Source organism: Salvelinus namaycush, chromosome 11 (assembly GCF_016432855.1).
Source record: "Salvelinus namaycush isolate Seneca chromosome 11, SaNama_1.0, whole genome shotgun sequence".
NCBI lineage: Eukaryota > Metazoa > Chordata > Actinopteri > Salmoniformes > Salmonidae > Salvelinus > Salvelinus namaycush.
The window spans coordinates 45,462,903-45,479,032 of record NC_052317.1 but is presented as its reverse complement, the minus strand read 5'-3'; the positions used below and the strand labels follow the sequence as shown (position 1 = coordinate 45,479,032).

Genomic DNA, 16,130 nt, shown 5'->3' with positions numbered 1-16,130 from the left:
GTGTTCCATAACTACCACCTGTCTCCACTCTCTGTTCCAGTGTTCTATAACTACCACCTGTCTCCACTCTCTGTTCCAGTGTTCTATAACTACCACCTGTCTCCACTCTCTGTTCCAGTGTTCTATAACTACCACCTGTCTCCACTCTCTGTTCCAGTGTTCTATAACTACCACCTGTCTCCACTCTCTGTTCCAGTGTTCTATAACTACCACCTGTCTCCACTCTCTGTTCCAGTGTTCTATAACTACCACCTGTCTCCACTCTCTGTTCCAGTGTTCCATAACTACCACCTGTCTCCACTCTCTGTTCCAGTGTTCCATAACTACCACCTGTCTCCACTCTCTGTTCCAGTGTTCTATAACTACCACCTGTCTCCACTCTCTGTTCCAGTGTTCTATAACTACCACCTGTCTCCACTCTCTGTTCCAGTGTTCCATAACTACCACCTGTCTCCACTCTCTGTTCCAGTGTTCCATAACTACCACCTGTCTCCACTCTCTGTTCCAGTGTTCTATAACTACCACCTGTCTCCACTCTCTGTTCCAGTGTTCTATAACTACCACCTGTCTCCACTCTCTGTTCCAGTGTTCTTTAACTACCACCTGTCTCCACACTCTGTTCCAGTGTTCTATAACTACCACCTGTCTCCACTCTCTGTTCCAGTGTTCCATAACTACCACCTGTCTCCACTCTCTGTTCCAGTGTTCTATAACTACCACCTGTCTCCACTCTCTGTTCCAGTGTTCCATAATTACCACCTGTCTCCACTCTCTGTTCCAGTGTTCCATAACTACCACCTGTCTCCACTCTCTGTTCCAGTGTTCCATAACTACCACCTGTCTCCACTCTCTGTTCCAGTGTTCTATAACTACCACCTGTCTCCACTCTCTGTTCCAGTGTTCTATAACTACCACCTGTCTCCACTCTCTGTTCCAGTGTTCTATAACTACCACCTGTCTCCACTCTCTGTTCCAGTGTTCTATAACTACCACCTGTCTCCACTCTCTGTTCCAGTGTTCTATAACTACCACCTGTCTCCACTCTCTGTTCCAGTGTTCTATAACTACCACCTGTCTCCACTCTCTGTTCCAGTGTTCCATAACTACCACCTGTCTCCACTCTCTGTTCCAGTGTTCTATAACTACCACCTGTCTCCACTCTCTGTTCCAATTCTCTTTTTGCAATAACTATTTTCAGCCTTCAACAGTTTCTTTCTTTGAAAAGAAGGTGGCTTTGATAGAAATCTTTTACAATCTGGAAAACATTTCATTTGGACTAATAAAGCTTTTCGTATCACAGTTTGGGCATCTTGTTGGGTATTTAGCCTTTTCATTTGTTTTCTAATTTCTCATGGATTCAAGACATTTCTGGAATAACTGGTGATGCTCCACCCCTCAGGTTTAAAATACATTAGCAGCCAGAAACCCTCCAGCTATACATTTTAAGTAGAGCTTCATCCTTTGTCTACAATCAGGTGATGACTAATACAACTTTTATGATTAAAGTAATCATTTAGATTATTTTATAGTTTTGGTTAAATAAAGTATTTTTTTAATTAGGCTATTTACTTAGACTACTGCCGTAAAAATGTATTTGATTTAATTTGATTATAAAGAAACCCCAATAACACCAGGGGAAGGTAGAAATGATCTGTTATCTAACTCTAGATAGCCCATTGCGTTATTATAGCGTTTTTACGCATTAGTGTCTCACCGTCTCTCCCTCCGTCTATCTCCATATGACAATATGATATCTGATGAATAAATGATGCGACTCCTGAAGCCTGCTGTAACCAAGGACCTCTGGCCAGTCTTGACTGACAGTTGATGGGCGGGACCGAAGACAACTTTCCAGCCCGTGATTCGCTAAACCGAACATTTTCCAACTGTCAGTTTCCTGATGCCGTATCCCCCCTCCCACGCCCGGCTCTCGGGGATTCGAATGGTCTCCGTTTTTTTTCCTAAAAGCCCAAACACCTTCAGTCTAAGGGCTGGGGCTAAGGGAGAGAGGAGCAGGAGGGCCCAGTTTGGCGCTAAAGAAAAAACAGTACTTTTTTGCACTTATGGCTTTGTTGTAGTAACTGAAATTACCAACACACCGTCCTTTTTCTGTATTTGAGGAAGGAAAAGGACCTACATTTTGTACTGAAAAGTCGCCGTTTTTTTTAGGAGCTTTGAGTAGCTGAGTGAGTGACAATGGAGATGAAAATATGGTCCACAAGGTGGAAAACGAAAAGGTGTCTGTGGGACCCCACTCTAACCACCATCGTCACTATCACTTTCCTTCTGCAAGCCGTCAATGTCAAAGCAGGTAAGAAACTGTCGTTGGAGAACGCGTTTCTGAACCGTTCACATGGCAAACTCTCCCTGGTGTTTCTTGGGGACAGACAGGGGCGTCCTTGCCCCCAGGTTTGACTTATCAAGTGATGAGAGCGCATCTATAGGGCCACTTCCACAATCACTGCGCTGTGCTTCTGAGGTTGACAGCCAACTGAAAGAAAAATTGAGCTAACTAATATCGTGACATTGTCTAAAATGCATAACTTATGTGTCACCACATGCGTGTCCATGATCAAATATAAGAATGTTCCAAATAATGCCACCCATTTCCGTTATCCTTAACCTAAATAGCGATTTGAAATCCACCAGGTAGGCTACTTCCAAGCCTTTTCCATCCCGTCCGCGGTAAACCCCAGCGGCATTCATCCAGGTGCTGTAGTCTCGTCTCCAGATCGCAGCGTGATTCCCCCCCAAAAAAGCGTCTCGCCCGCGGTTCTGTACGTGTAAGGCTGTTGTGGTAGTACACTACGCAACTAAAAGTGCGCTCAGGACGCTCTCCGGCGAATGTTTTAAAGGGTTTAGCCAGACAAATAGGCTTTGTTTGCCCCTGTGGTCCGCTAGGTGTGTGTGGACACGGCTATCGGGAGAAGGATTCCATATATGGTTGAGGTATCATTCGCACACCTTGGCTATAAACTCGTGTAGCCACTGGAGAGCTGCAGGGTTTGGGTTGTTGTGATAGGTAACGTCAGAGTATTGATATGGCTGTCCCAGCTATCTTCAATGGAACCGCGTAATAGGGAAGGCAACGACTTTTACGCGTGCGTTTAAAGTGTTTGGCTGACTGTACAGCAGCGATAGGTGCCCGGTGGTTTAAAACTGAGACTGATGTAGGATAACCTTCCACACATTGAATTATTAAGTGGAACTATATGCTGGTTTTGAAACGTGTTATCAATTGATGTTACAGAAAAAAATATCTGACCGTTATGGCTAATAATATGTTTATACATTTTAACTGCTCTCTTCCAAACTATTGACAAATGTCAATAATAAGCTTTGCCACCGTGACATCCACGATGTGCGTTTAGCATTCTTTAGCAGTTCACCCCTTTTGCCTTTTTTTGGGGGGTATTTTCCTATTTGGTTTCAGAATATTTTTAAATGATTCATAGACTCTCAACACAAACGGTATGAGGCACTGTTGTTCCATAAGAGAATATGCTGCTGCGTATAGGTAGTACTGTAGCCGCGTGAGGCGATGCTCTCTCTATAATGTGGGAGGGAAGACCATATAGTGACCAGCAGTAGGAAACAGTTTCTCCACTCTACCCTGGTAACCACTAAGCCCAATAAGTCTCCACTCTACCCTGGTTACCACTAAACCCAATAAGTCTCCACTCTACCCTGGTTACCACTAAACCCAATAAGTCTCCACTCTACCCTGGTTACCACTAAGCCCAATAAGTCTCCACTCTACCCTGGTTACCACTAAGCCCAATAAGAGAAAGAGTTCTCCCCCCACCCTCTCCTCTCTTCCCCTTCTTTAAACTAGCCTATATCTGGATCAAGCTGATTGCTTATTTATCTTGATTGTGGATATTATGACATTTATATTTGGTTTGTTTCTGATGTTATAAATGTGTTGATTCTGTTTTATTTACTTTGATATTGTGAGATAAGGTAGCAAGTCAATAACAATAGCAGAACCATGGATATATATGATTTAGATGAGAGAGTGCAAAGTATTTTAATAATAATATAATTATTTTATATTGTGATTTTCGTTACAAGTAGAATCTCAAAGTCTCTTTAAAAACAAAATAAACAACAACAAAAAAACAATTTAACAAAACAAATGTAGCGATCTGACAGAGGAGAGAACTCTTTCCATGAACACCCCTTATTGGGCTTAGTGGTAACCAGGGTAGAGTGGAGACTTATTGGGCTTAGTGGTAACCAGGGTAGAGTGGAGACTTATTGGGCTTAGTGGTGACCAGGGTAGACTGGAGACGTATTGGGCTTAGTGGTGACCAGGGTAGACTGGAGACTTATTGGGCTTAGTGGTAACCAGGGTAGAGTGGAGACTTATTGGGCTTAGTGGTAACCAGGGTAGAGTGGAGACTTATTGGGCTTAGTGGTAACCAGGGTAGAGTGGAGACTTATTGGGCTTAGTGGTAACCAGGGTAGAGTGGAGACTTATTGGGCTTAGTGGTTACCAGGGTAGAGTGGAGACTTATTGGGCTTAGTGGTAACCAGGGTAGAGTGGAGACTTATTGGGCTTAGTGGTTACCAGGGTAGAGTGGAGACTTATTGGGCTTAGTGGTAACCAGGGTAGAGTGGAGACTTATTGGGCTTAGTAGTAACCAGGGTAGAGTGGAGACTTATTGGGCTTAGTGGTAACCAGGGTAGACTGGAGACGTATTGGGCTTAGTGGTAACCAGGGTAGACTGGAGACATATTGGGCTTAGTGGTAACCAGGGTAGAGTGGAGACTTATTGGGCTTAGTGGTAACCAGGGTAGACTGGAGACGTATTGGGCTTAGTGGTAACCAGGGTAGACTGGAGACTTATTGGGCTTAGTGGTAACCAGGGTAGAGTGGAGACTTATTGGGCTTAGTGGTGACCAGGGTAGACTGGAGACGTATTGGGCTTAGTGGTGACCAGGGTAGACTGGAGACTTATTGGGCTTAGTGGTAACCAGGGTAGACTGGAGACTTATTGGGCTTAGTGGTAACCAGGGTAGAGTGGAGACTCATTGGGCTTAGTGGTGACCAGGGTAGACTGGAGACTTATTGGGCTTAGTGGTGACCAGGGTAGACTGGAGACTTATTGGGCTTAGTGGTAACCAGGGTAGAGTGGAGACTTTTTGGGCTTAGTGGTAACCAGGGTAGAGTGGAGACTTATTGGGCTTAGTGGTAACCAGGGTAGACTGGAGACGTATTGGGCTTAGTGGTAACCAGGGTAGACTGGAGACTTATTGGGCTTAGTGGTAACCAGGGTAGACTGGAGACGTATTGGGCTTAGTGGTAACCAGGGTAGACTGGAGACTTATTGGGCTTAGTGGTGACCAGGGTAGACTGGAGACGTATTGGGCTTAGTGGTGACCAGGGTAGACTGGAGACTTTTTGGGCTTAGTGGTAACCAGGGTAGACTGGAGACGTATTGGGCTTAGTGGTGACCAGGGTAGACTGGAGACTTATTGGGCTTAGTGGTAACCAGGGTAGACTGGAGACGTATTGGGCTTAGTGGTGACCAGGGTAGACTGGAGACTTTTTGGGCTTAGTGGTAACCAGGGTAGACTGGAGACGTATTGGGCTTAGTGGTGACCAGGGTAGAGTGGAGACTTATTGGGCTTAGTGGTAACCAGGGTAGACTGGAGACTTATTGGGCTTAGTGGTAACCAGGGTAGACTGGAGACGTATTGGGCTTAGTGGTGACCAGGGTAGACTGGAGACGTATTGGGCTTAGTGGTGACCAGGGTAGAGTGGAGAAACTGTGTTTCCTACTGCTGACCACTATATGGTCTTCACTTCCCACAGTTCTTGGGTGATGGTCTTCCACAACTTTAGATGATAGGCAGTTCAGAAGGTAAGTATCTTATGAGGAAGGAGGTGGAAACATCTGACAGACATGTCAGGGAGCTCTTCATCGGGCACCTCATCGTCATCGATGTTTACAGCTTCTCCTCCTCCTTCGTAGGTAGGCTGGATGTATCACCCACCTGGGTGATGCTTCGTGGGACTGTTAAAAGCCCTTGTAAAGCCACTACATCTCAGCAGTGGTCCAGAAAAGCCCCTTACAAAGCGAGCCTCTGCAAAGCGCAGTCCACTTACCTCTTGCAGCTGGGGCAGGGGGCTTAAAAACTGATGCTGTTGATCTGATGTTACTACATTATTCACATCGTATTAGCGAGCTTGCTAGCTCGCCAAGCCAAATATATTCTGACTTGCATATTTTAATCAATGTAAAAAAATATGCCCAGAGGTTTCGGAATGGGTGCCATGAATCTATGGGTTTTTCATTTTAACATTTTAACTTACAATTTGTTCATCTTTCTTGATTTGATACCGCACACATTACAGTAGACTGCTGATTTACAGTCAATAGAGGTTTCATCTTGGGTGAGATGTCAGTCTGTGATGTCAGCTGATCTATGAATTGGTGCCCCCAACTTCCACTACCCAGACTCCTTTTCTTTATGTCTGGACAGTTTCAGTGTTTGGAATGTCCTGTACACCCACCGCTCCCCCTAAACCTCCACCCATCCACCCCTCCCCCTAAACCTCCACCCGCCCCGCCCCTCCCCCTAAACCTCTACCCACCCAACCCTTCCCCCTAAACCTCCACCCACCCACCCACCCCTCCCCCTAAACCTCCACCCGCCCACCCCAGCCCCTAAACCTCCACCCAACCCTCCCCTGAAACCTCCAACCCCCCTAAACCTCCACCCGCCCCTCCCCCTAAACCTCCACCCACCCGCCCCTCCCCCTAAACCTCCACCCGCCCCTCCCCTGAAACCTCCACCCACCCGCCCCTCCCCCTAAACCTCCACCCACCCACCCACCCACCCCCTAAACCTCCACCCGCCCCTGCCCCTAAACCTCCACCCGCCCACCCGCCCGCCCCTCCCCCTAAACCCCCACCCGCCCCTCCCCCTAAACCTCCACCAGCCCACCCCTCCCACGAAACCTCCACCCACCCACCCGCCCCTCCCCCTAAACCTCCACCCACCCCCCCCTCCCCCTAAACCTCCACCAACCCACCCACCCCCTAAACCTCCACCCGCCCCTGCACCTAAACCTCCACCCGCCCCTCCCCCTAAACCTGCACCCACCCCTCCCCCGAAACCTCCACCCACCCTCCCCTCCTCCTAAACCTCCACCCACCCCTCCCCCTAAACCTCCACCCACCCACCCGCCCCTCCTCCTAAACCTCCACCCACCCACCCCTCCCCCTAAACCTCCACCCGCCCCTCCCACGGAACCTCCACCCACCCGCCCCTCCCCCTAAACCTCCACCCACCCCCTAAACCTCCACCCACCCCCCCTCCCCCTAAACCTCCACCAATCCCCTAAACCTCCACCCGCCCCTCCCCCTAAACCTGCACCCACCCCTCCCCCGAAACCTCCACCCACCCTCCCCTCCTCCTAAACCTCCACCCACCCCTCCCCCTAAACCTCCACCCACCCACCCACCCACCCCTCCTCCTAAACCTCCACCCACCCTCCCCTCCTCCTAAACCTCCACCCACCCTCCCCTCCTCCTAAACCTCCACCCACCCTCCCCTCCTCCTAAACCTCCACCCACCCGCCCCTCCCCCTAAACCTCCACCCACCCACCCACCCACCCCCTAAACCTCCACCCGCCCCTGCCCCTAAACCTCCACCCGCCCACCCGCCCGCCCCTCCCCCTAAACCTCCACCAGCCCACCCCTCCCACGAAACCTCCACCCACCCACCCGCCCCTCCCCCTAAACCTCCACCCACCCCCCCTCCCCCTAAACCTCCACCAACCCACCCACCCCCTAAATCTCCACCCGCCCCTGCACCTAAACCTCCACCCGCCCCTCCCCCTAAACCTGCACCCACCCCTCCCCCGAAACCTCCACCCACCCTCCCACCCTCCCCTCCTCCTAAACCTCCACCCACCCCTCCCCCTAAACCTCCACCCACCCACCCGCCCCTCCTCCTAAACCTCCACCCACCCCTCCCCCTAAACCTCCACCCACCCGCCCCTCCCCCTAAACCTCCACCCACCCCCTAAACCTCCACCCACCCCCCCTCCCCCTAAACCTCCACCAACCCACCCACCCCCTAAACCTCCACCCGCCCCTCCCCCTAAACCTGCACCCACCCCTCCCCCGAAACCTCCACCCACCCTCCCCTCCTCCTAAACCTCCACCCACCCCTCCCCCTAAACCTCCACCCACCCACCCACCCACCCACCCACCCACCCCTCCTCCTAAACCTCCACCCACCCTCCCCTCCTCCTAAACCTCCACCCACCCCTCCCCCTAAACCTCCACCCACCCACCCACCCACCCCTCCTCCTAAACCTCCACCCACCCCTCCCCCTAAACCTCCACCCACCCACCCACCCCCTAAACCTCCACCCGCCCCTCCCCCTAAACCTGCACCCACCCCTCCCCCGAAACCTCCACCCACCCTCCCCTCCTCCTAAACTTCCACCCACCCCTCCCCCTAAACCTCCACCCACCCACCCACCCACCCACCCCTCCTCCTAAACCTCCACCCACCCTCCCCTCCTCCTAAACCTCCACCCACCCCTCCCCCTAAACCTCCACCCACCCACCCACCCACCCACCCACCCACCCACCCACCCACCCACCCACCCACCCCTTCTCCTAAACCTCCACCCACCCCTCCCCCTAAACCTCCACCCGCCCACCCACCCACCCACCCCTCCTCCTAAACCTCCACCCACCCACCCATCCACCCACCCACCCACCCACCCACCCACCCACCCACCCACCCACCCACCCACCCACCCACCCACCCCTCCCCCTAAACCTCCACCCACCCCTCCCCCTAAACCTCCACCCACCCCTCACGCTCCCATTTGACCTTATTCCAGATAGCCTGTTGAACTAGATACCCATCCATAATGGAATATCTCACTACCACACAGGCATGGCTTGCCCCTTATCGCCCGTCTATCCTCTTTCTCCTCCTCCTCCTCCTCCTCCTCCTCTGTGTGATGTTTAAACAGACCAGAATTGCATGATGTGACTAGCAAACATTTACAGGCTTTCCAGGACACTGTAATTGTCACTTATGCTGCCAACTCTGGATAGATGGTGGTGACAAGAAACAGCACAGAGATGTATAGCCTAAACCTCAACACGTTAGACACACCAACCCAAAGATACATCACAGAGACATATAGCCTAAACCCCAACACGTTAGGTACACCAACCCAAAGATACATCACAGAGACATATAGCCTAAACCTCAACACGTTAGACACACCAACCCAAAGATACAGCACAGAGACATATAGCCTAAACCTCAACACGTTAGACACACCAACCCAAAGATACATCACAGAGACATATAGCCTAAACCTCAACACGTTAGACACACCAACCCAAAGATACATCACAGAGACATATAGCCTAAACCTCAACACGTTAGGTACACCAACCCAAAGATACATCACAGAGACATATAGCCTAAACCTCAACACGTTAGGTACACCAACCCAAAGATACATCACAGAGACATATAGCCTAAACCTCAACACGTTAGGTACACCAACCCAAAGATACATCACAGAGACATATAGCCTAAACCTCAACACGTTAGGTACACCAACCCAAAGATACATCACAGAGACATATAGCCTAAACCTCAACACGTTAGGTACACCAACCCAAAGATACATCACAGAGACATATAGCCTAAACCTCAACACGTTAGGTACACCAACCCAAAGATACAGCACAGAGACATATAGCCTAAACCTCAACACGTTAGACACACCAACCCAAAGATACAGCACAGAGACATATAGCCTAAACCTCAACACGTTAGGTACACCAACCCAAAGATACATCACAGAGACGTATAGCCTAAACCTCAACACGTTAGACACACCAACCCAAAGATACATCACAGAGACATATAGCCTAAACCTCAACACGTTAGGTACACCAACCCAAAGATACATCACAGAGACATATAGCCTAAACCTCAACACGTTAGGTACACCAACCCAAAGATACATCACAGAGACATATAGCCTAAACCTCAACACGTTAGGTACACCAACCCAAAGATACATCACAGAGACATATAGCCTAAACCTCAACACGTTAGACACACCAACCCAAAGATACAGCACAGAGACATATAGCCTAAACCTCAACACGTTAGGTACACCAACCCAAAGATACATCACAGAGACATATAGCCTAAACCTCAACACGTTAGGTACACCAACCCAAAGATACATCACAGAGACATATAGCCTAAACCTCAACACGTTAGGTACACCAACCCAAAGATACAGCACAGAGACATATAGCCTAAACCTCAACACGTTAGGTACACCAACCCAAAGATACATCACAGAGACATATAGCCTAAACCCCAACACGTTAGGTACACCAACCCAAAGATACAGCACAGAGACATATAGCCTAAACCTCAACACGTTAGACACACCAACCCAAAGATACAGCACAGAGACATATAGCCTAAACCTCAACACGTTAGGTACACCAACCCAAAGATACATCACAGAGACATATAGCCTAAACCTCAACACGTTAGGTACACCAACCCAAAGATACAGCACAGAGACATATAGCCTAAACCTCAACACGTTAGGTACACCAACCCAAAGATACATCACAGAGACATATAGCCTAAACCTCAACACGTTAGGTACACCAACCCAAAGATACAGCACAGAGACATATAGCCTAAACCTCAACACGTTAGACACAGCAACCCAAAGATACATCACAGAGACATATAGCCTAAACCTCAACACGTTAGGTACACCAACCCAAAGATACATCACAGAGACGTATAGCCTAAACCTCAACACGTTAGACACACCAACCCAAAGATACATCACAGAGACGTATAGCCTAAACCTCAACACGTTAGGTACACCAACCCAAAGAGCCCCAAAGCCACAGAGCCTAAAGGCAAAAAAGGCAGGATTTTAGAAGTTAATCACGAAAGGTAAGCAAAATTTGACCACCCCTCTTTTTTATAGGAAAGCATAGTGGAAAGAGTATGTAATATAGATGCTTCCAGAATGTGCTTTCATTTAATTCGTTTTAATACCGTGAAGAGGATACTTTACCATTATGACTTTATCCAAATTGTATTTTATCAAACGTAGCAATCTAACACTGAATGTGTCCAACAAAACAACCGAAGGTAGAGTCAATGTGTATTTTAACACTGAGCAATCATAGCAATCCAACACTGAATGTGTCCAAAGAAACAACCGAAGACAGAGTCAATGGTCTTCCCTTCTGTTTGGGTTCGTTCGAGAGCTGTGTGGCTGCTGTGGTGAACAGCTTGTATCAAACCTCTCTACCAGATGTGTATTTCAAATGGCACCCTATTCCCTTAGAGCTGTGGTCAAAAGTAACGCACTCTATCGGGTATTGGGTGCTATTTGAGACTCAGACAGACAGTATATCAAGACGCTCTGTGACGGGAGACAGGCAGGTAGAGGACTGGCATTCAGAGGTGTGACGATTGTTACGTTTAGACAAGACAACATGTCTATGACGAGGTCTTCTAGTGGATATCCTATAACTGCTATGGGTACTGGGACTTATAACACTGTAGACAAATCCCTTTTTACCTCTGTAGTGGTATCTGTCCCTTATCATTATATAGAATGTGGTTTAGAAATCTGTATAAGGGGGTGGAATGATAGATAGCGATGACTGTATCCAAACTAGTCACACTTAGCATTCTACCACCAACTCTGAAATATGTGCTGCTTTTCAAAGGCCCTGCATGGTTTTTTACTGAGGCTTTAATGGTTTTGGGATATTGCCTGTTTTTTTTGTTTTTTTGTTGAGCGCTTCTGTGAGGAGGTGGTTTGGAAGGAAAGGAGGAAGGCAATTCCAGGCCAACTCAACACATCTGGAATAAATAAGCCCTGGAGGTATGCAGTACTGCAGCAGCTCACAGAGAGGCCTTTCGGTCCAGCATCATTCTTTTATTTTCTTCAGTCGTACAACTGAATGCATTCAACCGAAATGTGTGTTCCGTTTTTAACCCGACCCCTCTGAACCAGAGAGGTGAAGGGGGTTTGGGGGTTAACTGCCTTGCTCAAGGGCAGAACAACAGATTTTTCTAGCTTGCCGGCTCGGGGATTCGAACCAGCGACCTTTCGGTTACTGGCTCGACTGCTAGGCTACCTGCCGCCCCATTAGCACAGTACTTGGGACAATACAGACAAGCCGGGGAGACTACTTTGAGGTTTTATGAGGCATTTTCTAAAAGGGAGAGATGTTTAACTTCTAGTGAAGTTACCTCATAAATTGACTTTAATTTGTTCTGTGGGTTAAAGTACAGTGACTACTGTAGGAGTCTTATTGTGGGTTGATCTGGTGTTGCTGGCGGGGTTGAGAGAAAATGAGACAGAGAGAAGAGGGAGAAAGAGAGAGAGATAGAGAGCAAGAGAGAGAGAGAGAGAGAGAGAAATAGAGATATAGAAAGAGCGAGAGAGAGAGAGAGAGAAAGGGAGAGAGAGAGAAAGAGAGAGAGAGAGAGAGAGAGAGAGAGGGAGAGAGAGAAAGACAGAGGGAGATAGAGAGAGAGAAAGAGAGAGATATATAGAAAGAGAGAAAGAGAGACAGAGAGATAGAGAGAGAGAGAGAAAGAGAAAGGAAGAGAGAGAGAGAGAGAGAGGGAGAGAAAGACAGAGATAGAGAGCGAGAGAGAGAAAGAAAGAGGGAGAGAGAGAGAGAGAAAGAGAGAGAGAGAGATAGAGAGCGAGAGAGCGAGAGAGAGAAAGAAAGAGGGAGAGAGAGAGAGAGAAAGAAAGACAGAGGGAGAGAGAGAGACGTGTGGATATAGAGAGTGGTGCCAGGCCTCCTAATGTGTTCAGCAAGTTGACTAGCACCGCCCCCCCCAGGACACCCACCTGGCCACCAAGCAGAAACAGGAAACGGCAACATCAGCACATCCTTTCAACACATGCCAGATGTTGCTAGTGAGATGATGAAATTATAATATGATGAAAATTGTAGACAGTGATATTCTTTTTTTTTTTGTGATAAAAATGCAGTGTTTTTTTTGTTGTAAACCCCTCTGAACAGGTGTGGGAAAAATGATCATAGAGAAATGTCTGTCCAGTAAGAATCATTGTCATCAAGGCTTCTGTTCAAACGACTGTCTTTCTAATCAGGCAACTCCCTTTTGATGTAGAGAGAGGTCCTTGACCACGGTTCAAATCCGTGGGCTGTATAGAGTTTACATGGTTCTCTGCTTGAATCTGAAAGGGGAATTAGAATATATTCTAGAACAGAATGATTTCTAGAATAAAAGAATTGAATGACTTCTAGAATAGTTATTTAATTTCTATACTTATTCCATCCGTAGAGTCTGTTATTCCTGCGTCAGTGCATTTTTGGCCTAGTCTCCAATGGTTTCATTGTATGGTGTCTTAGGAGTGACTCAGAGATACATCAGGGCTTTATAACAAAGGCTTCATTATTAAGCCCTGTAAAACACTTTTCCCACAGAGAGAAAGGGAGGGAGGTAGAGCCGAGTTGGATCAGACCATCTTCCTGTTACTTTGTTAATGAATCCAACACTCGGAGAGCCCCATCAGACTGCGTATTAAATTCCCTTCTATTTAAATCAAATCAAAAATCTAATCAAATGTATTTATAAAGCCCTTCTTACATCAGCTGATATCTCAAAGTGCTGTACAGAAACCCAGCCTAAAACCTCAAACAGCAAGCAATGCAGATGTAGAAGCACGGTGGCTAGGGAAAAACTCCCTAGAAAGGCCAGAAGCTAGGAAGGAACCTAGAGAGGAACCAGGCTATGAGGGGTGGCCAGTCCTCTTCTGGCTGTGCCAGGTGGAGATTATAACAGAACATGGTCAAGATGTTCAAATGTTCATAGATAATAATAATCACAGTGGTTGTCGAGGGTGCAACAGGTCATCACCTCAGGAGTAAATGTCGGTTGGCTTTTCATAGGCGATCATTCAGAGTATCTCTACCGCTCCTGCTGTCTCTAGAGAGTTGAAAACAGCAGGTCTGGGACAGGGTAGTACGTCAGGTGAACCTATTTCTGTGTCTTTCTACCTACAAAGACTGCGGTCAAAATTATAACAGTTCTACCGTCAATGGATCAAACACTGAGATGAACCTCGTTTTTTTCCATCATCACTAAAAGTTCAGTCAGAATATTGCATATCAAATTCCTTCTTCGAGTGAGATTTGGGACCAAACCATTAGACCTATTCTTCCACTGTCAGGGGATCCAATTTGACTGAGAATGCTGTCGATCATCATCACTAAATCAGTGAGCTATTAATTCCTCCTTCTTGGCCTAATAGCCTGTTTTATCTACGTTCTTCTTGGAGCCACGGGTTTAAATGAGGGCACCACTTGGTACGCAGTATGCCTGCTTTCCGTCTCTGCTTAGCTATTACATTCCAGTCCTTGCCACTCCTGTAATTTGCCAAAGATAGATCTAATTTTGACCAGAGCCCATTTCTACATATGCATTTTTTCTCCCGAAAGGCCAAACCTCACCATTGGTTTGCGTGGCCATAGAGCTCTATTTTAATGTCATTTGACCATATCACTGCCTGGCACTTGGATTGGAACCGATGCTGTGGTCACATGACATTAAAATAGAGGTTTTTGGTCACGCACACCAGCGGTGGGAACAATGCATATGCTGAAAATACCTCATCCTTACTGTACAATACGGTGGTGGATCTTTGACGGTATGTAGCTATTTTGCTTCCACTGGTTCTAGAACCCATGTTAAGGTCCTAAGTGGTGCAGTGGTCTAAGACACTGCATCTCAGTACAAGAGGTGTCACTACAGTTTCTGGTTCGAATCCAGGCTGTATCACATCTGGCTGTGATTAGGAGCACTATAGGACGGTGCACAATTGGCCCAGTGTTGTCTGGGGTAGGCTGTCGTTGTCAGTAAAAATTTGTTCTTAACTGACTTGCCTCGTTAAATATGTATATTTTTTTTAATGGTCAACGGCATCATGAAATTTACAAAGTACCAGGACATTTAAACCCCAAACCTGGTTGCCTCTGCCATTAGAAACTTGGCCGCAAGAGGATCTTCCAGCAAGACAATAACCTCAACCACACATCAAAATCAACAAAGAAATGGTTAACCACAAAATCAACATTTTACAATGGCCATCTCAGTCTCTGGACTTGAACCCCATTGAAAACCTGTGGTTTGAATTGAAGAGGGCCAGTCCATAAGAACAGATGAAGGATATCAAGGATCTGTAAAGATTATGTTTTGGAGGAACGGGTCTAAAATCCCTCCCAATGTGTTCTCCAATCTCATAAAACATTTTAGAAAAAGAGTCAGTGTCATTATCCTCGCAAAGGGAGGGTGCTGGAGTATGGAAAACAGGGGATCCAATCATTTCCACCCCAATCTTTTTGAGATTGTTTTTCTCTGAGCAATTGTATTAGTATTAAATTACATAATTGTTCAAATTTTGCATACAAAACATATTTTTTGCTGATCTATATAATAATTCCAGACCCCACTGTAGATCTTTCTAGAAGCCTTTATCTGCTAGACTAGTTGCTCCCATCACGTCAGACCATGAAACAATCCGATCAGCCATTGTTTATCATCACGGCTACTTTGAAAGGGTCTGCATGCTGTCTGTTGACCAGGTAACAGAAACACTTTGAAAGGGTCTGCATGTTGTCTGTTGACCAGGTAACAGAAACACTTTGAAAGGGTCTGCATGCTGTCTGTTGACCAGGTAACAGAAACACTTTGAAAGGGTCTGCATGCTGTCTGTTGACCAGGTAACAGAAACACTTTGAAAGGGTCTGCATGCTGTCTGTTGACCAGGTAACAGAAACACTTTGAAAGGGTCTGCATGCTGTCTGTTGACCAGGTAACAGAAACACTTTGAAAGGGTCTGCATGCTGTCTGTTGACCAGGTAACAGAAACACTTTGAAAGGGTCTGCATGCTGTCTGTTGACCAGGTAACAGAAACACTTTGAAAGGGTCTGCATGCTGTCTGTTGACCAGGTAACAGAAACACTTTGAAAGGGTCTGCATGCTGTCTGTTGACCAGGTAACAGAAGGACAAAGGGGTGAAATAGGGGT

General features: G+C 47.4%; 1 protein-coding gene across 1 annotated transcript in view; it reads left to right on the top strand.

Annotated features, from left to right (window-relative positions):
- Window positions 1–5,881: 5,881 nt before the first annotated feature.
- LOC120055445 (collagen alpha-1(XI) chain-like) overlaps window positions 5,882–16,130 on the top strand; it is a 44,064-nt gene continuing 33,815 nt past the window's right edge. Inside the window, exon 1 of the mRNA XM_039003308.1 lies at window positions 5,882–5,981. Coding sequence (XP_038859236.1) covers window positions 5,882–5,981 — 100 coding nt within the window. The remainder of the gene's footprint in view (window positions 5,982–16,130) is intronic.